We start from the raw sequence: 25,804 nt of genomic DNA, 5'->3' as shown, positions 1-25,804 counted from the left end.
CATCCTGCACCATGTTCTTGTTCTTGTTCAAAATGGGAAAAACACAAGACTAGTTTCAAATAATCAGCGTCTGCTGTTTATTAGATAAGCCGCATGCATTATGATCCCTCAGTACAATACAATCATTTTCTGCTTGAACTGCATTCAAAACAATTGAGCCAATATTTTCAGCTTATATGGCTGAAACATTTTGAAATGATGAGCTTCCAAAAATGAGTAAAAGATGTGGAGAGTTTGGAAACATCCCATTAAGAAAGAGAAATCAAACATTTGGATTCATTTTAATGAGCTCAGACTTGTTGAAAATGCAGAGGAGCTGGTTGTGAACTGAGCTTCAGAGAAAAACAACATATTGATATTCACTCTGAAACTTTGAGTGTAAAAAGACAGAAAAACAACATGTGGATCCTGTAATAATGGGAGCTTCCATCTTTAAAGGACTGAAGAGGAAGAAGTTTACAAGGAATCATTTAGAACAGTTTCAAACATCAACTGATTGAATCCATGAATCTGAAAACGTGTTTCTGAGTGAAAGAGACAGACATGTACAGACTGAACTATCTGTTCAACAGTCAGAGTGTTTCTCTAACAGGAGGACACTCTTTAAACTAGGGCTGCTCGATTATGGCAAAAATGATAATCACGATTATTTTCACTGACATTGAGATCTCGATTATTTGACGATATTTATTTAACAATAACAACGTGTTGAATAATGACTTTAAAGATTGTCAAAAATAATATAAAATAGTGCAAATACTGATAACAGTGCAAATGTTTGCAAAATAAAAATAAATGAAAAATATAAACATCTGTGTTTAGTGAACTGTGCAGTGTTGCTCTGTGGTGCAGCTAAGACACTGTAGCAAAGTTTACACACTGTGTCTACTTGATCCACGTCTGACCCCTCAAACCCATAATGTTTCCACACCACTGAAGTTTTTTTTACCTCTCTTTTCAACCAATGGCAGTCACTCTCCTCTCCAAATAACTTCGGCTTAGCTTTCCGAGCTTCCCTCGGGTCCGCTTAATTAGCGGTCCCCAACCCCCGGGCCTCGGACCGGTACCGGTCTGTGAATCGTTTGGTACCGGGCCGCGAGAGTTGAGGCTCAGGTGTGAAATGTATAGTTTTCAGGGTTTTTATCGGTTTTCAGCGTTATTTTGTTATCATTTTTATCATTTACTCGGTTTTCCTTGGTCTTTTCACGTGTGTTAGGAATAAATTTTCTTTTTTTCGGTACCGGTACTAGTTTTATTTTGTTGTATTTATCCGCGACACCTTAAAGGCCGGTCTATGACAATATCGTCGGGCATAAACCGGTCCGTGACGCAAAAAAGGTTGGAGACCGCTGCTCTTAATTGTTGTGACGCGTGTTCGAAATGCAGAGAGGTGCGCTCGATTTGCCACACGGAGCAGCGCGAGAGTAAAGCACGAGGGAGGGGCTAATAATCGGCTCGGTCATTTTTAATGATCGTTGAAAGCCCAGATCGTAATCGAGATTAAAATTCGATTAATTGAGCAGCCCTACTTTAAACTCAGCTCAGCACAGGGACACTGAGGAACCAAGATACCTGAATCTAAACCCAGGATAAAGAGTTTCAGTGAATGTGGTGCTAAAGGTGTGAATATGAATCAGATTGTCAGAGGAGACTCTGTAGAAGGACAGAGTGCCGGCAGGAACGTCCACATACACCGCTACTCTGTTAGAGACAGAGATGGAGGAGGAGATGGATGTTCCTCTGCTATTGTGCCAGACAGAATGAGGACCATCATCGTAGCAGATCAGGCTCCAGGACTGATCATTGTAACCAAACCAACAATCTTTACTGTCTCCTTTCCTTCTGATTCTTCTGTAACTCACTGACATATAAACCCCTCCTTTCCACTCGACCTCCCAGTAACAGCGACCAGTCAGACCATTTTTACACAGCAGCTGAGGCCAGTAATCAAATCTGTCTGGATGATCAGGATATGACTGAACCTCCTCCACATGTGCCACCTTCCTGTTGCTGTCAGACAGTTGGAGTTTTGTGTGCACTGTGTTTGCGTCGACTGTGAGTTGACAGGAATCTGATGGAGAGAACAAACACAATCCAGCTGCAGTTATTGATCATCTGTTCATTGATTGACTCCTGACATCAGAGATGTAAATGAGTGATGTGACAGTTTGAAGATGGTTGAATGTGTGCTGCTTTGTTTTCATGAATCACATTAAAAACACACTTACACTTCCTCAGACCTGGTCTCAACCACTGGACTCCAGCAGGCTCCACCCTGAAAGAGGGGGGGGGGGGGGGGTGTCAGACCAGCACAGTCTCTTTCAGCATACACAACTGGACATTACATGGCTCTCATATACATACTGTTAGACACTGATAAAGGAACAGTGCAACATTTTCACGAATACACTTATGAGGAAAACATTGAGACAACAGTTTATCCTGCCCCGGATAGGGTTACCGAGGCCCACAGCCAGAAGAGGGGACATGGGCCCATCCTCCTGCAGGCCCACCACCCGCATGAGGTGCCGTAGGGGTCGGGTGCATTGTGTGCCGGGAGACAGCCAGGAGCAGATGCCCTGGCGGACCGATCCCCGGCTACCAAGATTGGCAATTGGGACATGGAATGTCACCTCTCTCGTGGGGAATGAGTCTGAGTTAGTGCATGAGGTTGAGAGGTACCGGCTAGATATAGTCGGGTTCACCTCTACGCATGGCTTGGGCTCTGGAACCAGTCTCCTGGAGAGGCGGTGGACTCTGTCTCAGTCTGGCGGGCTGGGGTGGGTATGCTACTATCCCCTCGGCTTGCTGCCTGTACATTGGGGTTCTTCCCGGTGGATGACAGGGTTTGTTCTCTGCACCTTAGATTCAGGGAACAAGTCCTGATTGTCATCTGCACTTATGCGCCGAGTTGCAGTTCAGAGTACCCAGCCGGGGACGAGTTCCTACCCCAAATGGAGGAGTTTAAGTATCTCGGGGTCTTGTTTGTGAGTAATGGGAGAAGGGAGCTGGAGATCGACAGACGGATTGGTGCTGCAGCCGCTGCACCAGTCCGTCGTGGTGAAGAGAGAGATGAGCGCAAAAGTGAAGCTCTCAATTTACCTGTCTGATCTACGTCCCTACCCTCACCTATGGTCACATGCTGTGGGTAGTGACCAAAAGAACAAGATCACAGATACAAGCAGTGGAAATGAGCTTCCTCCGAACAGTGGCTGGTCTCTCCCTTAGAGATAGGAGAGGGTAGGGAAGTTCAGCCATCTGGGAGGGGCTCAGAGTAGAGCTGCTTCTCCTCCACATTGAAAGGAGCCAGCTGAAGTGGTTTAGGCATCTGACAAGGATGCATCCTGGGCGCTTCCTGGGTAAGGTGTTCTGGGCATGTTCCGGAACACCTCACCCAGTGACTTTGAGGACTGGTGCCAGCAGAACTACCTCCAGATCAACACAAGAAAAACCAAGGAGCTGATGGTAGACTTCCACAACCAAAAACATCCTCTACTTCAACCACTAAACATCCAAGGTATGGACATTTTGAGGCTGTGGTACCTTAGTGTACATCTGAACAATAAACTTGACTGGACTCACAATTTAAAAACCCTCTACAGAAGAGGGGAGATCAGGCTGTACCTGCTGTGGAGACTGAGGTCTTTCGGAGTGAAGGGCCCACTCCTGAAGACCTATGACTCTGTGGTGGCCTCAGCCATCTTTTACGGTGTGGTCTGCTAGGGCGGCAGCATCTCTACTGGTGACAGGAAGAGACTGAACAGCCTGATCCAGAGGGCCAGCTCTGTTCTAGGATGCCCTCTAGACCAAGTGGAGGTGGTGAGTAAGAATGGAGAAAGGAGAATGGTGGCTAAGATGTCATCCCTGTTGGACAACATAGCCCACCCCATACATGGGACCCTGACAGAACAGAGCAGTGCTACCCAAGATGTGGGACAGAGATGGCCGCTACCTTTACAGGGAAAGACTCAGCTGAACATTTCTATCTATTTCTTACCTTGGATCATGTGATGAGGCACATAATTAATAATGGGTCAACGACCCTTTTTAGGGATAACCAAATTTTAAATTAAATTAAATACCTAAGTCTCTCCAAAATTTTATTTTAGAACTGAAGAAGCTTCTCATATGAAATGTCTGCAAGAAAAAGCCCAGTTGCTCTTTTCAAGCTCCTTAGATTGTCTGTAATGAGCAAGCACTTCCCTTCATTTGTGACATCTGCATGAAACAATCAGGAACTGAATGTAGGACACAGCAGATGTTTTCAACTGTTCCTCCTCTATCAGACATTCTCTCCATACCTGAGAGTGTCTAGTCTCCAATGTGGATCCTTCAGTCCAGCCAACAAACTCTGGACTGAGTCTCCTGGATGATTGTAGCTCAGGTCCAGCTCTCTCAGATGGGAGGGGTTGGAGCTCAAAGCTGAAGCCAGAGAAGTACAGCCTTCCTCTGTGATCAGACAGCCTGATAGACTATATAAACACACACAAAAAAACCAATACATTTGTTAAAACTTCACTAAAGGCTTATTTTCAATTATTTTTATGGATAAAATACCCATTCAAATTCAAATTTTATTTGTCACAAACAAATGAATGATAGTCAAATGCCAAGTCCACAAGATACATGTAGACTTGTTGGATAAATCCCATGCACCCTCAAACACCTGAAGAAAACTTTGTGAGATTTGTTTTATTTGTTTAAGAAGAAATAGACAATTTCATCAAATTCTGATATGTAATATTGTAATTTTTTTTTTTTATAGACCAAGGAAAACCAGTCATAACAGAGAATTTACACAGTTAGTAGGTAGTGTGCAATTTAGACATTTTTTGTTTGTTTGTTTGGTGTGTGTGTCAGAACAGTTGGACAATGATGGAATGTCACACACACTGCTGTTACGGCTGCCGTCGTGGGCTGGGATTATGACATGTAAATGTGAGTGTGCAGGTGCGCCTCCAGGAGTGGTGGATCCCAAAGATGGTACACCAGGAGTATAAGACGGCGCGGTTGAGGACGGCAATCATCCATCCTCGGTTTTACCCCAACCAGCTGGGGCTGCGACATGCCCTGTGTTGCTCTGCAAGTCATGAGGAAGTTCGAGTGGATCGCCTTTTCAGTTGGGTACAGTTTTCTCATGTTTAATTAGTCAGGGAGGTAAGTGATTGTTGTTTAGTTATGTTTTTGGGGGCTACGTAAGCAATCGCTCCTCTGAGTTAGCTTCTCTTATTGTTGTTTACCGTTCGAGAAGCCAAGCAGGAATTCCTCCGTGTCAGCCCAGCTGATCTTGTTTTTGGACACACGGTACGCAGGCCGTTGCAATTACTTAAAGAGAAATTATTGTCCGAATCGCATCGGGTGGAGGATAATGTGTTGGATTATGTGTGTGCTTTTAAGGAATGTCTCTCTCGTGCAGTTGGCCCGCGACCACTTGAGGCGAGCCCAGGGCATTATGAAAGCACGTTTTGACAAGAAATCCGTGGTTCAGAATCTTGCCCCGGGGGAGAAGGTGCTGGTTTTGCTTCCAGTGACTGTGTCTAGCATTCGAGCTCAATTTTCTGGTCCTTATGAGGTGGATCGGAAAATAAGTGATACTAACTATGTCATTAAAACGCCTGATCGGAAGCGAAAGTTGCAAGTGTGTCATGTTAATATGCTCAAATGTTATGTGTCCAAAGAGCTCGCCACCGGTGATGTAATTTGCTCTGGGCACCACAGAGTACCACCCACAAGACGATGGTTTGATGGAAAAAAGTGGCTGTATACTGGGGGCTCGGAGATTGGAATTGCGAGATGTTGGCCACTTTGGAGTCCTCCCGCTCTCATTTGCCACCCCCTGCTCATAGGGATGTCCTTGCGTTAGTGAAAGCTCATCAACCTTTGTTTTCTGACTACCGTAGGCAAACATCTGTCCTGTGTCACGACATCACGGTGGAAACTGACAGGCCGATAAAACAGCACGCTTATCGTGTAAACACCACAAAGCGGAGCTTGATGCAGTAGGAAGTTGAATATCTCATTGAGCATGGCCTTGCTATTTCCAGTCATGACGCGTGGAGCTCGCCTTGTATTCTGGTAGCGATAGCGGACAATATTTCCAGAAAGTGAATGCGGTTACCAAACCAGACTCGTTTACGCTCCCGCGGATGGAAGATTGCCTCGATCGTGTTGGTTCTGCTCAGTATGTTACAAAGCTGGACCTATTAAAGGGGTACTGGCAGGTTCCATTAACACCTAGGGCTTTGGAGATCTCTGCGTTTGTAACGCCCGATCACTTCCTCCAATATACAGTGATGCCTTTCGGGTTACGTAATGTGCCCGCAACGTTTCAACGCCTTATGCGGCAGGTGCTGTGTGGAGTGTCTAAGTGCGAGGCATACTTGGACGACGTGGTTGTCTATTTTACCTTGTGGCCTGAACATCTCGCAACACTTTCTGAGGTGTTTGGGCGGTTCAACGATGCCTCCCTCACGCTCAACCTTTCTAAATGTGAGTTCGGGAAGGCTACTATTACCTATTTGGGCAAGCAAGTGGGACAAGGGCAGATATGGCCCGTGACTGAAAAAGTTCAGGCCGTTGTGGACTTTCCAGTGTCACAAACTCGGCACACGTTGCGTCGCTTTCTGGGCATGGTTCTATCGGGGGTTCTGTAAAAACTTTTGTTTTGATTCAGGGGAGCACATTTTTTCCCTTGTAGTTTTGGCATTGGCTACGGTCCACGGTAGCCTGTGTTACTGTTCTTATAAATAAAAAAAAATAAAAAAAACACCAGGTAACCAGATAACATATCGTCTCTGTCTTCTGTCGGAGGGATGTTAAAATGTTATATAGTTTCGTCTGGCTTGATCGCAAATGGTGTTCTATGACTTTTGATGGTTATAACCCTTTATACTTTTTATATATGAAATTTCTGCACAAATTTTGGTCCTATTGAAATGAATATGAAACTACAGTCCATCTAGTGGTATGAATGGCAAACTACAGTCATGGTGCGTTTGGCTTCCTCTAGTGAAAGAAAGGTAAACTATACTCAATAGCAGTACATTTTTGCTCTAGTTAATATTAGCGGCTAAAGTTTTAAATGATTTCTTAAACATGTTGGTGATTTAATGCTAAAAAATAAAAATAAAAAACATTGTTTTTAAGTGTTTTTTGTGAGATTTTAGGTTGTGTTAAGGCAGTACGTCAAAATGAAAAAAACAAAGAAACTGCCAATTTAAACGTGAGGTTGTGTTGAATAGAATGCCAACAAACGAGACATTTTCTTTTAATGTAAAAGAATAGAAAGGTCACATTACAGTTAGTGAAAAATAGCCAGTTACACTTTTGATTTCTGAAGGGTAAATGACTGCTTGACTGTCTGAGTTCTAACCTGAGAGTTTCCAGTGTACAATATGGACTCTCCAGTCCTGCAGACAGAAGTTTCGCTCCCAAATCTCGCAGATCATTGTTACTCAGGTCCAGCTCCATCAGACTAGAGGACGGGGAGGTCAGAATTGAGGACAGAGCCTCACAGCTTCTCTCTGAGAGGTTGCAGCCACTTAGTCTGAAACAATTATTATTGAAAATAGTTTTATTGTTTCATGTAGACAAGAGAAATACACTTCATACAGGGAGTGCAGAATCATTAGGCAAATGAGTATTTTGTCCACATCATCCTCTTCATGCATGTTGTCTTACTCCAAGCTGTATAGGCTCGAAAGCCTACTACCAATTAAGCATATTAGGTGATGTGCATCTCTGTAATGAGAAGGGGTGTGGTCTAATGACATCAACACCCTATATCAGGTGTGCATAATTATTAGGCAACGTCCTTTCCTTTGGCAAAATGGGTCAAAAGAAGGACTTGACAGGCTCAGAAAAGTCAAAAATAGTGAGATATCTTGCAGAGGGATGCAGCAGTCTCAAAATCGCAAAGCTTCTGAAGCGTGATCATCGAACAATCAAGCGTTTCATTCAAAATAGTCAACAGGGTCGCAAGAAGCGTGTGGAAAAACCAAGGCGCCAAGTAACTGCCCATGAACTGAGAAAAGTCAAGCGTGCAGCTGCCAAGATGCCACTTGCCACCAGTTTGGCCATATTTCAGAGCTGCAACATCACTGGAGTGCCCAAGAGCACAAGGTGTTGTAGAATAAGGAGGGGATGTTTTTCTCATTATCATTTAATATTTTAATATGCCATTATTAGTTCCTTAGAAGTATATAACCAGCTTTGCATTAAGCATAAATTGAAGTTTTTGATCTTACATTATTCTTTGCATTACAGTGATGGTGATAACTTTAATTTGATCTTTCTTACAGGTACCAGAATAATAACATGATTTTCCATTGCAGATGTAACCATGATCATTCCATACACATTGCAGTTTGTTGCTCATTCTAGAGTTGTGCTCAAGGTAATTAAAGGTTAAAAGCTACAGCCAGCGCGAGTCTGGCTGATCTATGGAGGGCAAAGGCTTTGAGCTTGGAAGGCCGCACGCGCTTACACAGCACTTATAAGATGTCATTCTTGGTGATTTTGTGCTTAGTCATGTTTTAATATGTTTTAAGTAGAAGTAGCTGATCCAGCAATATTCATTTAATATTATATACTTGATTTAGAGCAATACACACTGATGGTCTTAATAAATGAAAGAGTCCTTGTAGTTGCCATGTTGTGTCTCAGCAGGGTACAGACGGTTCCAGGAGAAGGGGGGCAGTTAGCGTCTGCCCTCGGGAAGGAGACAATGTTATTCTTTGTGTTAAATAAAATTGTCAATATTGATTGTATTACACCTGTCACTACGCATGAGGGGGCGTTCTAATACCCTGATTTCATAAAACTATGGAAATGTGTTTTTTGAGATGAGATCTGAGACTGTCTGCATACAGTGTCCATCTCCCACGTGTGTGATCATTAAATCATCGTTTGACTCAACCCGACCGGACCAGTGTTGTTATTGTGGGTTTTTCCTCTGGTGTCCATCTCCAATATTTTTGAACCATAACAGTGTGCAATACTCAGAGACTGAATGTCAGAAATGTATATTTGTGAATGTGGAGATGTTATATTGGTTTCACTGGTAAAAATAAATAATTGAAATGGGTATATATTTGTTTTTGTTAAGTTGCCTAATAATTATGCACAGTAATAGTCACCTGCACACACAGATATCCCCCTAAAATAGCTAAAACTAAAAACAAACTAAAAACTACTTCCAAAAACATTCAGCTTTGATATTAATGAGTTTTTTGGGTTCATTGAGAACATGGTTGTTGTTCAATAATAAAATTATTCCTCAAAAATACAACTTGCCTAATAATTCTGCACTCCCTGTATCATTTTGTTACAAAAGTCTTTAAAATGAGTACATATTTACTTACAGAGCTTTGTTGGAGATGTTGACCACTGGCAGCAGCCTCAGAAAAGCCTCCTCTGAAGCAGAGTATTTCTTCAGGTCAAACACATCCAGATCTTTTTCTGATGACAGTAAGATGAAGACCAGAGCTGACCACTGAGCAGGAGACAGTTTGTCTGTGGAGAGACTTCCTGAACTCAGGGACTGTTGGATCTCCTCCACTAGAGAACGATCATTCAGTTCATTCAGACAGTGGAACAGACTGATACTTTGCTCTACAGACAGACTGTCATTGATCTTCTTCTTAATGTACTGGACAGTTTCCTGATTGTTCTGTGAACTATTTCCTGTCTTTGTCAGCAAACCTTGTAGGAGAGTCTGATTGGTCTGCAGTGAAAGACCAAGGAGGAAGCGGACGAGCAAGTCCAGGTGTCCACTTGGACTCCGTAAGGCCTTGTCCACAGAACTCTGGTAGAAGTGTGTCTCTGCAGATTCTCTTGTTTCACGTGTCTGGGAGGTTGTTTGCTGTTCTTCCAGCAGATTGACTCCAGAGTTGATGAAGGTCAGATGGACATGAAGAGCAGCCAGAAACTCCTGCACACTTAGATGGATGAAGGAGAACAGTCTTTTCTGGTACAGTCCACTCTCCTCTTTAAAGATCTGTGTGAACACTCCTGAGTACACTGAGGCTGCTCTGATATCGATGCCACACTCTGTCAGGTCTGATTCATAGAAGATCAGGTTTCCTTTCTGCAGCTGTTCAAAAGCCAGTTTTCCCAGAGACTCAATCATCTTCCTGCTCTCTGGACTCCAGTGTGGATCTGTCTCAGCTCCTCCATCATACTTGACCGTCCTCACTTTGGCCTGAACCACGAGGAAGTGGATGTACATCTCAGTCACGGTCTTGGGCAGCTGTCCTCCCTCTCTGGTTTCCAGCACATCCTCCAGAACTGTAGCAGTGATCCAGCAGAAGACTGGGATGTGGCACATGATGTGGAGGCTTCGTGATGTCTTAATGTGGGAGATGATCCTGCTTGCCTCCTTCTTATCTCTGAATCTCTTCCTGAAGTACTCCTCTTTCTGTGGGTCAGCAAACCCTCTGATTTCTGTCACCATACCAACACACTCTGGAGGGATCTGATTGGCTGCTGCAGGTCGTGTGGTTATCCAGAGGCGAGCAGAGGGAAGCAGTTTCCCCCTGATGAGGTTTATCAGCAGCACATCCACTGAGGTGGACTTTCTAGGGTCAGTTAGGATTGTAGTTTTGTGGAAGTCCAGAGGAAGTCGACACTCATCCAGACCATCAAAGATGAACACAACCTGGAAGTCTTCAAAGCTGCAGATTCCTGCTTCTTTGGTTTCAGTAAAGAAGTGATGAACAAGTCCCACCAAGCTGAACTTTTCCTCTTTCAGCACATTCAGCTCTCTGAAAGTGAATGGAAATATGAACTGGATGTCCTGGTTGGCTTTGTCTTCAGCCCAGTCCAAGCTGTATTTCTGTGTTAAGACTGTTTTCCCAATGCCAGCCACTCCCTTTGTCAGCACTGTTCTGATTGGTTCATCTCTTCCAGGTGAGCCTTTAAAGATGTCTTCTTGTCTGATTGTTGTTTCTGGTCTGTCTGGTTTCCTGAAGGCCATTTCAATCTGTCTGACCTCATGTTCATCATTGACCTCTGCAGTCCCTCCCTCTGTGATGTAGAGCTCTGTGTAGATGTGATTCAATAGGGTTGGGTTTCCTGCTTTAGCGATCCCCTCAAACACACACTGGAACTTCTTCTTTAGTGTAGATTTAAGTTTACACTCACTCCAATAGACGTCTCTATTAGAAGTTCCTAAAAGAAAGAATAATTCAATTCAATTTTATTTATATAGCGCCAAATCACAACAACATTCGCATCATTGTACAGCAGAATAGACAACAAATATCAGTCCAGAATTTTTATATTTATGTTTGACTATCACTTTAGGGTTAGACATTAGTAAACAACCTGTTCAACCAGCAGCTTAAATCTTTATAGAAATCCTCTTACTCTTGTGCAGAAGGTCAGCTAGCTCATCCTGCTTCATTCTCCTTAAAAAGTCCAATGTGATCTTCACAAATGCCTCTCTGCTGCTATTCCTCTGCTCCTCGTCCTCACCCACTTTCTCTTCAACCGTTCTCTGACCTTCAGGCAAGTATTTCAGATAATCTGGACTGACAACTTTTTGAATCTTCTTCAGTTCATTCTTCACAAAAGTGATGATGTTGTCCTGCAGTAGCTGGAATAGAGTATTGTGTCAATTAATATGTTACATTACAACCTCAACTGGTGGTGCAGTGGAAGAAGAGAGGAACAATGAACAGAGGGAGACCAGGAACAACAGACAGAAATAGCCAGGAGATATGAAGGTGTTGTCATAATCATATTTCTGTTGCAGTCCACAGCATATTTTGATTCTGGAAACAGAGTGAATATTGCTACATCATGGTAATTGTAGTCAGTATGTTCAAGGGAGGTTGTTAAATTGGAATGTTTAAAAAAAGAAGCAAAAAAATAAATCAAATTCTGAGATCAGATAACTCAACTTTGCATTGTTTAGAGTGGAATAAATGCTATAATAATATGATAAATTACTTTTTCTAAAGTTTTCCAATCATTTATCCAGCTTACATAGTTTATTAGACACTACCATGACAGCCAAAAATTAAAGGACATGTCTGTAGCAATATGTGTCAAGGTGGTCATGGGTATAGATAAAATTACAAACACATTTTTTTGACCAGCCCAGCTGCTAAAGCTCATTGTTTATTTGAAACAGTGTTTAGTTGTGCTTCTAACTTGTCTTATCTTGCAATTAATACTACGAAAAACTAATACTTGCAATATGTTTGAAGTATAAATAGCCGTTCTTTTTGAGAAATTACTGAATAGAATAGATGTTGAACATGTACAGACCATAAATATGGAGTCCAGCTGTGTTTGATGCTGCTGGGTAGACTGACTTCTGGGAACCTCTGAGCTCTGCTGGCCCACTCTGTGGAGGAATCATGAAGAATTAGTTCAACACAGGAGAAAGATCAATATTTGAAAATGCTGAGTTTTGACTCTCAGAAAACACCATCTTAATGCTGCTGGCAAAAACAAGAAAAAGAAAAAAAGAAGAGAAATGGAAAAGGAAAAAAAACAGCTTACACCAATAAATACCTGGAGCTCTTACAAGAATAAAGACTGGTAAATCTTTTGTAATATTTCCAATGGTCTAATTATCTTAACTGTAATGACACAGATGACATGTGTCATTAGTGTTTTCTAACCTGCCAGGATTAAGGCACAGAGTTAGCCATCCATACCTGACTCCTTGGAAACTACATAACTCTCTGTGTAGTTTCTCAGTCATCCAGGTCATGGAGCTTGCAAGACAGTGATTGTAATAGCAGTCTAGCGAGGAAGGACCGGTTAGCAGGTCCAGCGGCCATGTGGTGTGGAACTTGAAGCCAGTCAGTTAAATCAATCAACAGACCCATACTTAAGTGTCAATATCAGGCGAGCGTTTCAGGCTAAGGGAACCATGTATAATTGTCAGAGGCCATAAGAAGATCATTTGTAACCTTCACTAAAGCTGTTTCTGTGCTGTGCTGAGCTCTGAAACCTGACTGAAACTCTTCAAATAAACCATTCCTCTGCAGATGATCTGTTAGCTGTTTGACAACTACTCTTTCAAGGATGTTTGACATGAAAGGAAGGTTGGAGATTGGCTTATAATTAGCTAAGACTGCTGGGTCTAGAGATGCTTTTTAAGTAAAGGTTTAACTACAGCCAGATTGAAGGCCTGTGGTACATAGCCAATTATTAGTGATAGGTTGATCATATTTAAGATTGAAGCATTAAGAGATTAGAGATTACTCTTATTTTTCATAAGTGCACAAATCGTACTCCAGAATAGATTATTTTTTGCTTGATTCTAAATTTATGTCTAAAGTTGTATGCTCAACTTATCATAACATATTGATCTCGGATCACTCTCCAACCTCTTTAGTCCTGGACTTCTGTGGTACGAAACAACAGGGTTACTGGCGTTTTCACCCGTCACTCCTGTGTGAGACATCCTTTTGCCAATTTATGACAACTAAAATATCAGATTTCTTGGAAGCTAATGATAAACGTTTCTGATTCGATTTTATGGGAAACATTTAAAGTGGTAATGCGAGGAGAAATTATTTCTTTTGAATCTTCGTTAAAAAAAAAAGAACGCCGGAAACGCCTGTTCGAAATAGAAGCTGAATTAACACAGTTAGAACAGGACCACAAGGCCTCCTCTTGTCCCTCTTTTTTTCCAAGACATAATTAAAAGGAAGTTTGAGTATAACACAATTTTATCTAGTCAAGTAACAGATCAGCTATTTAGGATCAGACAGAAGCATTTTCAGTTTGGAGATAAGCCCCATAAGCTTCTTTCTCGGCAGCTAAGAGGCCTACAGGCCAGTAGGGCTATACACAAAATTTAATCAAGATCAGGCGAAATTTTAATTAGCCCTAAAGCTATTAATGAGCGATTTAGAGAATATTATGAAGAGCTCTATATGTCGAAATCATGGGGCAATATTACTGATTGGTTAGGGAAGCTGGATCTCCCGAAAATGAATGACGTTGCACGAGAGGCTTTAAACTCAGATATTACTATTGAAGAAGTTTCGAAAGCTATTAAGTAATTCCCCAATGGAAAGTCCCGAGGCCCAGATGGGTTTGGCATTGAACTGTATAAAAAATACTCTGAAAAGCTGGCCCCGCTTTTATTGAGAATGTTTAAGCATTCTTTCCATACTCAAAGATTTCCCCGTACGCTATATGAAGCTAATATTTCTTTGTTATTGAAAGAAGGAAAGGGTGAAACAGAATGTCCCTCTTATCGACCTATTGCTTTGTTGAATTTGGATATGAAAATTTTCACTAAAATTTTGGCAAACAGATTAAATGGACATGTTGGATGAATTATCCATCCGGATCAAACTGGGTTTGTCCCGCAGAGGTTTTCCTTCTTTAATGTTCAAATGTTGATGAACACTATGTATCATAGGCACTAGGGAGCTTCCAAGATCGCAGTACTGAGCTTAGATGCTGAAAAGGCGTTTGACCAGGTCGAGTGGGCCTATATGCTTCGGTACTGGAGAAGTTTGGTTTAGGCGAACAGTTTATATCATGGGTTGATATGATATATAGACATCCCTCTTCTTCCATTCTTATTAACCAAGATAGATCAGCGCCTTTTCTTTTTTTACACCACGGGACACGACAAGGCTGCCCTTTGAGCCCTTTGCTCTTCGCAATTTCTATTGAACCTCTTGCAGTAGCCATTAGGAATGAGCCCTCTATTGACCCTGTCCGATTGGGGAATATCAAGCACTACATTTCTTTATATGCGGATGATGTTGTTTTGTTCTTGTCAAATCCTGAGCAATCTGTTCCTGTACTTTTAGATGTGGTGAGGTCGTTTGGGGAAATCTCAGGTTATACAATTAATTGGCAGAAGAGTGAGTTTGTGGCTTTAACTGCAATTTTGAAAGTTTTGCCTTTTAAAATTACAGACAGATTGAAATACTTGGGTGTTATTTTGCCTAAGGTTCCTAAATCGATGTTTAAGTTGAATTATCTTGAACAAGTTGAAAAATTGAAAAAGGACATTGAGAAATGGAGGGCTCTACCTATTCCCATGGTAGGTCGCATTAACGTAATTAAAATGGTTTCCCTTCCTAAATTTCTATATTTATTTTTAAATTTACCAATTTTTTTGAATAAGCAATTTTTTTTAAAGTGATCGACTCAGTAGTATTACCATTTGTTTGGGGCTTTAAAACTCACAGGATATCAAAAGTTCATCTATGTACTGTAAGTCTAAACTTAAGGGTGGATTTGCTCTGCCACTGTTTCAGTTTTATTATTGGGCTGCAAATGCTAGAACTCTTGTTTACTGGCAGGAAGGGTACAAAAAGGTCATGTCTGCCGATACCGCACCTTGGGTGGTCATAGAGAGTGGTGGGGTTGAGAATAGTTCCCTCCCTGCTCTTCTTTTTTCATCCTCTAATCCACGAACCAAGGTCAATAATTTTATAGTTTCGAACTGCGTTAAAATCTTTAGTCAGAACAAAAAAGGTTGTGCTCTACCAGATACTTCGATCCATACTCCAATATATTGTAATCATGCATTTCCACCCTCATGTTTAGACGCCTCTTTTGAGGTCTGGACACAGAAAGGTATTATTACTGTCAAAGACTTATTTATTGACAGGCAGTTTGCATCATTTACCCAGTTGCAGAACAAGTTCTCTCTCCCCGCATCACATTTCTTTCATTATTTACAGATAAGAAACTATGTTCGTCAGAGTACTCTTAATTTTCCATCTCTTCCGGAAGAGGGGTCAATTTTTACACTCCTTCTGAGTTCCCCGGATTCTAAAAAGTTGGTTTCTGGTTTTGTGAAAGCTTTTTCTGAGTATTTAAATTTTGAATCTGACTTTTTGAAGATGGCATGGGAGGAGGAGCTTGGTTTGCAAATAGGAGATGAGGTGTGGGAGAGGAGTCTGTGTAGGATCCATTCTTGCTCTATAAATGTAAGGCATCAGTTAATTCAATTCAAAGTGCTTCACAGACTTCATTATTCAAAAACTAAACTGCACAGGATTTGTGATATATGATCGTTGTAAACTTGGAGAAGGCTCTCTCACTCATTTATTTTGGACTTGTCCCAAATTGCTTAACTATTGGTTGGACATTTTAAAATATTTTTCTGGTATTTATAATTGCACATTAGAGCCGGACCCAATAATTGCATTGTTTGGAACTTACTCTTCCCTTTTACACCTCAGCCCTGCTGCACAAACTGCAGTTTTGTTCAGAATGGTAATTGCTAAGAAAATTATCTTGACTCTCTGGAAGTCGGATATTGTACCTCAATTCAAAATGTGGCAAACAGAACTGAGTGCTCTACTACATATGGAGAGGATTAGGTACACATTAGCGGACAAACTTAGTAATTTCTTTGATGTGTGGCAGCCATTTTTAGACCATGTATTAAAGCAAAGTCCTGTTTGATCGATCACCAATAACTCGGCCTACCACCTTAGTGTTTTATTTCTGTTTATTGCCAGTTGAAGTAATTTTGAATAATTTACAATAGTAATTTTACTAGTAATACTACAACTGATGTTGAAGTAGTATTTTTGTCGTTGCAGTGTAATATTTTGTCTTATTTGTGTGTTTTAGCCCTTGTTATGTTGTCTGTTTTTTGTTTTTTTTGTGTCTTTCTTTTTTCCTTATATCAAAACATCTCAATAAACATACTTACAAAAAAAGATTGAAGCATTAATTAATGGCAGGACTTCTTTGAGCAGTTTTGTAGGAATGGGGTCTAAAAGACACGTTGATGGTTTGGAGGAAGTAATTATTGAAGTTAACTCAGAAAGATCAATTGGAGAAAAAGAGTCTAACTTAACATCAATGGTACTAAGAGTAGCTGTAGATAATATTACATCTGTGGGATGATTATTGGTAATTTTTTCTCTAATGATAAAAATTTTATTTGTGAAGAAGTTCATGAAGTCATTACTAGTTAACGTTAAAGGGATGGTTGGCTCAACAGACCTCTGACTGTTTGTCAGCCTGGCTACAGAGCTGAAGAGAAACCTGGGGTTGTTCTTATTTTCTTCAATCAGTGATGAATAGTAAGATGTTCTGGCTTTGCGGAGGGCTTTCTTATAAAGCAGCAAACTATTTCTCCAGGCTAAATGATGATCCTCTAGATTTGTGACACGCCATTTCCTCTCCAGATTACGAGTCATCTGCTTTAGGGTACGTGTTTGAGAATTATACCACGGAGTCAGGTACTTCTGATTTGAGGCCTTAGTTTTCACAGGAGCTACAGTATCCAGTGTTAAACATAGAGAGGAGGCAAAGTTATTAACAAGATAATCGACCATATAGGATACATATAGGATCTTGGGGGTGGGCACAATCACGGAGTCCATATTACCATCAGGGTGTACACCCCACCCCTGGCATCGTTGCCCACCTCTCAATTTTAAATACACGTAGACATTGAGGGCTAGCAGGAGGGACCATGCGCTTACCTGCTGCTCTCTGGCAGGTAGCTCCATGCCCTCCTGGGTTTTAAATGCACCTTAGAACACACATGCATCAACATTACAATGAGCGGGTGGAGGGAGGTTTGGAGTCTTCTCTCACCCCCATTCTCTGCGACCTGCTGGAGCAGGGGGGCTAGGACTAGGAGGAGGAGTTGGCCGTCCGACTGCGGTCTGGAGTGTGGAGCCTTCCTGCTGCTGCGGAGTCGGGGCGGTCTGCCTCCCCCCACCGCAGGGAAAAGGGAAACACCACCTGGGTCTGGGTGCAGTTCCCCCCTCCAGGGGCGGGGGCACCTAGACCCGGTTTGTAGAGTACGCTTGGGGAGTGTGATCGTGTGTACAACGTCTCTTTATGTCTGTCTCCACGTTGGTTGAGTGTGGAGTAAGTGCATATGAGAGCATGAGGGTGGGAATGGATGTTTGTGTCTGTGTGTGCCTGTATGTCTGTGTCTATATGTCAGGTTGGGTGTCAGGCGCCACCTCTCTGGGGACATCTCAGGCCCTCCAAGGTTTGGAGGCCTATCTCCCCCTACCACCACTTCCCCTGCCAGTGGCGGACCCCCTCAGACATCGGTGCGTTGGTGGTTCTTTGTGTCCGGGGATGGGCGTCCAGGTACACACCGGCTCACTCCTTGGTGGCCGCTTATCGGGGCCTGGAGCCTGGGGCTCGCTCGGGCCACTTCGGAGGTGGGGTGCCCCCGGCCTCTTGGCCTGGGGCTCGGTCACTCAGGCGCAGCTGGCTGCCGGCGGAGCTCACGGGCGCGTCACTGCAACCCCCCCTGGCTTCTGCTCCGCGGCTGCTGAGTGAGCCCTCATCTGGGACTCTCCTCAGCTCTTTCCGGGACAGTGGCGCAGCTGCCCCTCTGTTGGTCTTCCTTGGTCTCTTGTGTTCTGGGGGCCTCTGGATGTCTGGAGTTTTGATCTCCTCCACACCTGCTTCATGCCCTGGAGGACGGGGCTGTGGCCCCCCCACACCCTCTAGCAGATTATTACATGAAGGAACCTTTTAAAAAACAAAAAACAAGCGCGTCCATGCTCACAGGTGTACACACGGGTGATCACACCCACAAACTACACCCTTTTTGGCTCCTACCTCAAAGCACACTGTGTTCTGTTGATCTTATGTGCTGCACAATAATGTTTAACATTTAGTATTTACTGTCATATTCCCATATATCATTGTGATGTTGTTTATTCTATTACTCTTGTTCTCTTCTGCTTGCTTTCTTTTTTCTTTCTCAGCAGGTGATCCAGGTGATTGATATATGCATTTTTTTTCTCTGCCCGTTCTGTTGGTTTTTGTCTTTTGCCCTTCTCCCCCGTCCCTCTTCTCAGCTGTTTCTCTTTCCCTCTTTCTTTCTCCCCTTCTTTCCCCCAGTCACGTCTGTCCCGTATTCAGTAAGTGAAAATAAAATAAACACTAAAAGGTGAATCAAATGGACCATTACGGCAAGGCTGGGATGGTCAGTTTGGTAAAGTAAATCCGTTGGGCATCTTTCTTTGCCTTTAGACAACAATTCTGATGGCAAAAGAGCCAAACGGGACAGGCAAAAAAAAAACAAAAAAAACAAAACAAAAAAAAAAACAAGATAATCGACCTCTGTTGGGGTAGCATTCGGGTAGCTGCTCTGCTCTGTGTTGGTACAGGGCATTGAAGATGATAACAGTGGGTGGATTATATTCTTAAACTTAGTTACAGCACTTTCAGAAAGACATCTACTTTGATAAAGTCTACTCTCCACCGCTGTGTAATCAATTATTGTAAATGTAAATGTTATCAGGAAATGATCAGACAGGAGAGGGTTTTCAGGAAACACTGTTAAATGTTCAGTTTCTATGCCATATGTTAAAACAAGATCTAGAGTGTGATTAAAGTGGTGGGTGGGTTCTTTTACATTTTGAGATACTTCAATTGAGTCTAATGAAAAAATTATATGCCATGTTGAGGCTGTCATTTTTAGCATCTACATGGATGTTAAAATCACCCACAATAATTACTTTATCTGAGCTGAGCACTAAATCAGATAAAAGGTCTGAGAAATCAGACAGAAACTCTGTGTAAGGTTTATACATAGGCTGGTGTGAAAAATTGCTGCCACACCTCGGCCTGTGATTTGAGGTTTCCAGTTCCAGGTCACTGTTCGTGTGGTCGAATGGCCGGTCAGCTGAGCAGTTTTGCATTCTTTTCTAACTTTAATGCTCTTTCCATTGTTGTTTTTCGCCGTCTACTCTGTACATTTCGTATTCTTTCCTTTTTCTCATTTTTGTGGACTTGTTTCTGACACTTCGACATGACCCCAAGGCTCACCTACACCAGAGAGTCCCTCATTCAGCTGCAGCTGCAGCCCAGGCTCCGGCTTTTCCGCTCTGCTCCTACAGACTATTTTCGCGAGGAAATACTCTTGGACACGGAAATCAAAAAACTCACAAAAACAAGGTAACCAGGAGGGGATTAAAGAAGAAGGGGTGAGAGCCAGACTCAAGAGGGAGACACACAAACAACGAGCACTCCTGTCCATTAACCTAATGTGTGTTCTCTCTGCAACAAGCTGGACGAGCTGCAAGCCTGCGTCAACCACTTGCATGAGTGATGACGACAGCACGCTGCACATTGATGGCTTTTCACTACCTCTTCATCTGGACGGAGACCATGAACGCACCATAAGCAACATGGCGGCGGCATGTCTGCATGTAAACAGCAGCTGGTGCTCTACAGTCATTGTGAGGGAGAAGCTGTGCACTACAGACATCAAGCTTCTGGCTGTTTCCCTGTTCCCAACTCTGGATAGTCATATTTTGGGGGGGGGGGGGTTAATAAATTTGTCCATATTTCTAGAAACGAGAGCTGCTCCATCCAAAGGATGGGATGAATGACATCTCTCTTAAAAAGACCAGGTTTCCTCCAGAAAGTCTCCCAATTATCTAAGAAGCCCACATCGTTTTTTGGACACAACTCAGACAGCCAGCAGTTTAAGAAGAAAATGTGGCTAAACATGTCACTCCTGGTCTGATTTTGGAGGGGACCAAAGAAAACTACAGAGTCCGACATAGTTACACACGATTCAATATTGATTTTAGTGACCTCCGATTGGCGTAACCGGGTGTCATTACTGCCGACGTGAATTATAATTTTACTGAATTTACGTTTACAGTTTGCCAGCAGTTTTAAATTTCCTTCAATGTCGCCTGCTCTGGCCCCTGGAAGATAATTGACTATGGTTGCCGGTGTCTCTAGCTTCACATGTCTGAGAACAGAATCACCAATTACCAGAGTTTGACCCCCGGCGGGTGTGTCGCCGAGTGGGGAAAAACAGTTAGACACATGAACGGGTTGGTGGTGTACCTGGGGCTTCTGTTTAGGACTATGTTTCCTCCTCACCGTCACCCAGCCGCCCTCTTTCCCCAGCTGCTTGGGGTCTGCCGGGGAACAGGTAGCGGGGCCTACGCCATCTTCGGCTGCACAGGGGCCTGCTACAGGGGCCTGGCTAGCTACGGGTGTATCGGGGGGGGGAACCAAGTCTCCAATTCAGTAATCCTGGCCTCCAGAGCTGCAAATATGCTACATTTGTTACAAGTATCATTACTGCTAAAGGAGGCCGAGGAGTAACTAAACATCTGACACAATGAGCAAGAAAGTGCAGGAGGAACTGGTGAAGAAGCCGTGGTGCTAACGAGTCGGCTACGAGCTAAGCTAAGCTAATGAAACAGTAGAGACACAGTGAGTGAATACTTTGGCTGTAAATTATTTGCCAAGTCCGTTAACTATTGCACCTCCTCTCTATATGCTGACGAGACCCACCACAGTCGTGTCATCGGAAAACTTGATGATGTAGTTTGAACCGTGCATTGCTGCACAGTTGTGAGTCAGCTGAGTGAACGGCAGTGGGCTGAGCTGAGCCCTTAGGGGCTCCATTGCTCAGTGTGGTGGTGTTGGAAATGCTGTTACCGATCTGGACTGTCTGAGGCCTCTCCATCAGAAAGTCTAGGATCCAGTTACGGTAGGTGTTCAGACCCAGCAGGCTCAGTTTTCCAATCAGGTGCTGAGGAACGACTGTGTTGAATGCTGAACTGAAGTTTATGAACAGCATTCACACATGTGTCCTTATTGTCCAAGTGGCTGAGAGCAAAATGTAGGGTGGTGGCAATGGCCTCGTCTGTTGACCAGTTTGGGCAATAGGCAAACTGCAATGAGTCCAAGATGGTGGTAGCAGGGCCTTAATATGCCTTATAATGAACCACTCGATGCACTTGACCATGATGGGTGTGTGTGCAACAGAAACACCTCCTAGAACATCCATTCTGTACATTCTGATTGCTGTGTTTTTTGAAACAGTCCAACACACACCGCTTCACATATGAACATAGAAATGTGTGTGAAAAAGAGCTGAGCTGACATTAAACATGATGGAGATTTATTCACAAACACTGAGTCACAGCAACATTTACACACACATTACCTCTCTGCAGGAGGACACGTGCCTGATTTAAAATTAATGATTTTATTTCACTGGTGTTTCTTCACAAAGCAAATATTTCATTCTGTTGTGGCATTTTATTTCCAGTAATTCATGCAGTATTAAAATTTGTAATGTGAAGGTTCCTCAGCCGGATCCCAAACAACTACATTAACCACTTTGGAGAAGACCAAATTTTTTTTTAATATGTTTTACTTCTGGTTTGCTTAAGGCGATTTTCAGTTGTTTAGAACCCAAAGGCTTGTTTTTAAGAGACAGTTTAAAGGGGATTGAGGGAATGACGTGTTTGCACTGCAGTTTATATCCAACAACATCAAGCAGTTAAATCAAAGAGTTCACAGCTCACCTCACTGCAGCAGACAGAGGCTGGACTTTAAAATCAATAATGTCAGCTTTAGACCGGTCACTCTTTAAGGAGACAGAGCTGGGTCCAGGTTCATGTTTGCATTTAGTTCCCCGTTGGTTCCTGTGAATAATGATGGAGCAGTGAAGTGTTTGCACTACAGTTTATGTCCAACAACATCAAGCAGTTAAATCAAAGAGTTCATGTTACTAACAGCTCACCTCTCTGCAGCAGACACAGGCTGGACTTTAAAATCAATAATGTCAGCTTTAGACCGGTCACTCTTTAAGGAGACAGAGCTGGGTCCAGGTTCATGTTTGCATTTAGTTCCTCGTTTATTCCTGTGAATAATGATGGAGCAGTGATGTGAGTGCTGAGCTGTGACATGGAGAAGAGTCATGGACAGTTAGAGATGGTCATCTCACCTCTGAGCTTTGGTCTGGCTCTCATGTTCCCCACACAGAGTGCTTTTAGAGGGAGGGGCTCCCTCCTCTCTGTCCTCACACTGATCCATGCTGCTCAGCTCACACACACTTTCTACCTGCAGAGGAAACACAAATCATTCATGTGCACATCAACTGAAACCCTCCTTTCCATCATGTGTGCTTGGGGGGGGGGTGTCTCTGTGCCCTGAGTGCTCACCTCCTCATTTTTCCTTTTATATGAAAGAACTTTCTCGTGGGAAATTCAGACCTACCAGCTTTAGTGGCTACATATACTGATGTCTGAAAGTGTTTTAAATTATCCTTAAAGTCTGGCCTTTCCACTGAGTTTGGTTCTATAAACAGAATCTATGATCATCTCCTCCACCTGATGCTGTGGAGATTCTGAGAAATAAATCTAGCATAAGAATAGAAAAAAGAAACTGATCTTATCTTTTGTTATTGGATTTCTCTGTTTGGGAAATATTCCACTCATTCCACTTAACCTGGGTAGTGAATTAAATCAGGGCTTTTTTTATCAAGTCCTAGAGACACTAACATGAAAACATGTTGAGCAGCTCTCTGACATGAAGAACACGCTTTAGCGTCTTTTGAATTTTTGTGTGTTTGATGTTGATGGTGTGTGAGCAAACTTTTAACAGTTATTTCAGTTAACTTAAGTCAAAAATGATGTTAGCCTTCATATAGATGTGATCTCCCTTTGGACCTCAAAGCTGAGCCTCACATGTTTTTGGTCCTGGGATTTTGATACAGCAAAGCAAAACTGTCAGAGTTTAAATACTCATGCTTGAAGATGAGGAATCATATGCAGACATTAGATACAGAAGGACTTATAATGTGGAGGGAGCTGCTTATTGGGGTTAAACCCAAGAAAAAAGAACACAAGCAGCTCCCTCCTCTATGTGACATCATACTCATGAGGAGGGAAACAAGCTTTTTTATGATGTTGGGTGCTTTAGTCAAGGATACTTCATAAAAGTTCAAACAAACAAAACTAGTAACCCCATGCAGCACAGCTGACCTTTGTGAGTATCAACAATAACAACATGCTATTTAACAGAGCCATATAAAGACTAACATACATCAGTAGTTTATTTGATTTGCACCCTAATTCACTGATCTGATTTATGTTATGTAAATAGAAATGTCCCACGTCCTGTTATAACGCTAAAGACAAACTGCTAAAGAAGGAAACAAAGCAAACTTAGAGTTTCTTCAAACGCACACCAACTACAGGCTCCACGCCACACCCGGACACTAAACACGGACACACAGGTGAGCTGCTTCCTGGAAGGAGGCGGGTTTAAACCTGAAGCTCAGCTCAGGAGGGTTGGAGCGGAGCCAACAGTTGATGTCTCCACTTTCTTCTTTTTTGAAGAACAACAAGTTGAATCTATATCTAACACACATGTAAACAAAATATTCGTTTATGATGTCCGCTCTCCGTCTGCTGCTGTCCCTGCGAATAAAAAGTCCCGGAGCTCTCCGGTCGAGCTCAGGCAACATTCAGCGTGTTTTATCTGATCACACACACTTAGAGAAAATAGCGGACACATTCGACCTCGTTGAAAAACGTTACACACTGACTTTAATGGAGAGACCGGAAATAAAAACACACAGTTTGTTGTGTGACGAAATCAAACGTGAGCTGAACAAACAGTAAAGTTCCTAAACACAAACTGTTAAAGGAGGAAACAAAGCAAACTTACAGTTTCTTCGCACCAACAACAAGCTCCACTCCACGAAGCTCAGGAAAGTGAAAGTAAACTTTGAGCAGGAGGGAAACACCCAGAGAGGCGTTTGAGGACACTCACGAGCATCGAAACACTGTGTGCTGCGTTCAGGTGCACCTCAGAAACTCCCAGATTGTTGGCAGGTCGTGATTTATTTCGGTTTTCCTGTTTGAAGCACAAACATCATGCATCACTTTGTTGTTCTTCTTCCTGCAGCGTTTGAATATTTCAGCACTAAACGGATGTTTGTTCAAAGCTCATTTCAACCTGTTGAAGTCATGAATGAAAGTGCAGACTGAGAGTGGATCACATGATGTTTGAGGTGTGTCATGTGACATGTTCAGTATTGTCACACATGTCTAGATTGTCCCTGATATCATAACTGCTCAAACACTGATGATTATATTTGAAGAATTATTCCTGATGGCAGCAAAGTTTGAATGGAGCTCTCTGTCTGTGCTGATTTGTCGCCCTCTGGAGGTCAAAGCACAAACTGCATGATGTCACTGTAACCACCACAGTGACAGGAAATGATGCTAACGGCTGTCGTTAGGCTCACTGACAGCAGTGCTGATGTGTTCATGTCCAACACTGGATCAGGTCAGACTCCTTCATCCTTCTCCAGCATGAGGCCGCCCTCAGACCCACAGGAGCTCTGACCTTTGACCTCCTGACCCTATCCACTTCAGTCTCTTTGCATCTTTAAATGCAAATCCATCCAAACTGTAGCCGAGCACCAAAAGCTGGAAGTTGTTATATGAATGATGATCATAGCAGAGTTCCTGTTTCCAGCTCAGACGTGTTAAACGCTGCTGCTGTGCTACATTTGTCATTTCCTGCTTCCATGTCAAAGTGCTGAACTCATCTGATCACTTTAATGCAGTAAAGCAGGAGCTGTAAGTCTGACATTTATTTACTGTCATCACAAACACACACAGCTGGATCAGCACCAGACAAAGGGCTGAAAAAATCAGCATTTGATTATTATTATTATTATTATTATTATTATTATTATTATTATTATTATTATTATTATTATATATCCTGTTTATGTGGATGCACTTTACTGATCACATGACTCTGAGGGATGTTTCCAGCACCTTGCTGAATCTGAGCCATGAAGATTTAAAGCAGCTCTGAAGGCAAAGCAGGTCTGAGGCTGTGTTAGCAAGCTGTACCTAATAAAGTGGCAGCAAGGACTCAGTCAGTTATGATCAGAGCCAGCAGGGGGCAGCACAGAGAGGCGAGGCGCTGTCAGAGAAGCAGGCTGACATCAGACTGGTCATATTCCATCATCTATACCTGAAATAATCATCAAACACATGCAGAGCAGAAACATGTGGAAACATCTGGAGCTCAG

General features: G+C 42.7%; 1 protein-coding gene across 2 annotated transcripts; it reads right to left on the bottom strand.

Annotated features, from left to right (window-relative positions):
* Positions 1-267: 267 nt before the first annotated feature.
* LOC146578014 (NLR family CARD domain-containing protein 3-like) lies at positions 268-24,451 on the bottom strand. Of its 2 annotated transcripts, XM_085256179.1 has the most exons (11): positions 24,421-24,451; positions 22,694-22,809; positions 22,490-22,609; positions 22,272-22,391; positions 12,274-12,352; positions 11,368-11,596; positions 9,363-11,169; positions 7,373-7,546; positions 4,302-4,472; positions 2,229-2,275; positions 268-2,071 (listed from the first exon to the last, which is right to left on the bottom strand). In XM_085256179.1, the coding sequence occupies exons 2-11, from the start codon at positions 22,780-22,782 to the stop codon at positions 1,542-1,544; spliced, it is 3,366 nt and encodes a 1,121-aa protein (XP_085112305.1). In that variant the 5' UTR covers positions 22,783-22,809; positions 24,421-24,451; the 3' UTR covers positions 268-1,541. The 2 variants fall into 2 exon arrangements, with proteins under 2 accessions (XP_085112305.1, XP_085112315.1); XM_085256189.1 differs by lacking the exon at positions 22,490-22,609.
* Positions 24,452-25,804: the final 1,353 nt, after the last annotated feature.

This window comes from Mchenga conophoros, linkage group LG3 (genome assembly GCF_057382185.1).
Source record: "Mchenga conophoros isolate Kocher_MC1m ecotype Shallow Benthic linkage group LG3, M_conophoros_male_GT1.1, whole genome shotgun sequence".
Classification (NCBI taxonomy): Eukaryota; Metazoa; Chordata; class Actinopteri; order Cichliformes; family Cichlidae; genus Mchenga; species Mchenga conophoros.
The sequence above is the reverse complement of the archived record's forward strand: the minus strand, read 5'-3'. Positions and strand labels throughout refer to the sequence as shown.

Excerpts from the sequence above, each read along its gene's own strand:
- LOC146578014 (XM_085256179.1), bottom strand. The coding sequence starts at position 22,782 with ATGGATCAGTGTGAGGACAGAGAGGAGGGAGCCCCTCCCTCTAAAAGC. Across the intron at positions 7,547-9,362 it reads AACATCTCCAACAAAGCTCT|ACTAAGTGGCTGCAACCTCT; the intron begins GTAAGTAAATAT and ends TAATTGTTTCAG. Across the intron at positions 4,473-7,372 it reads TGTACACTGGAAACTCTCAG|TCTATCAGGCTGTCTGATCA; the intron begins GTTAGAACTCAG and ends GTGTTTATATAG.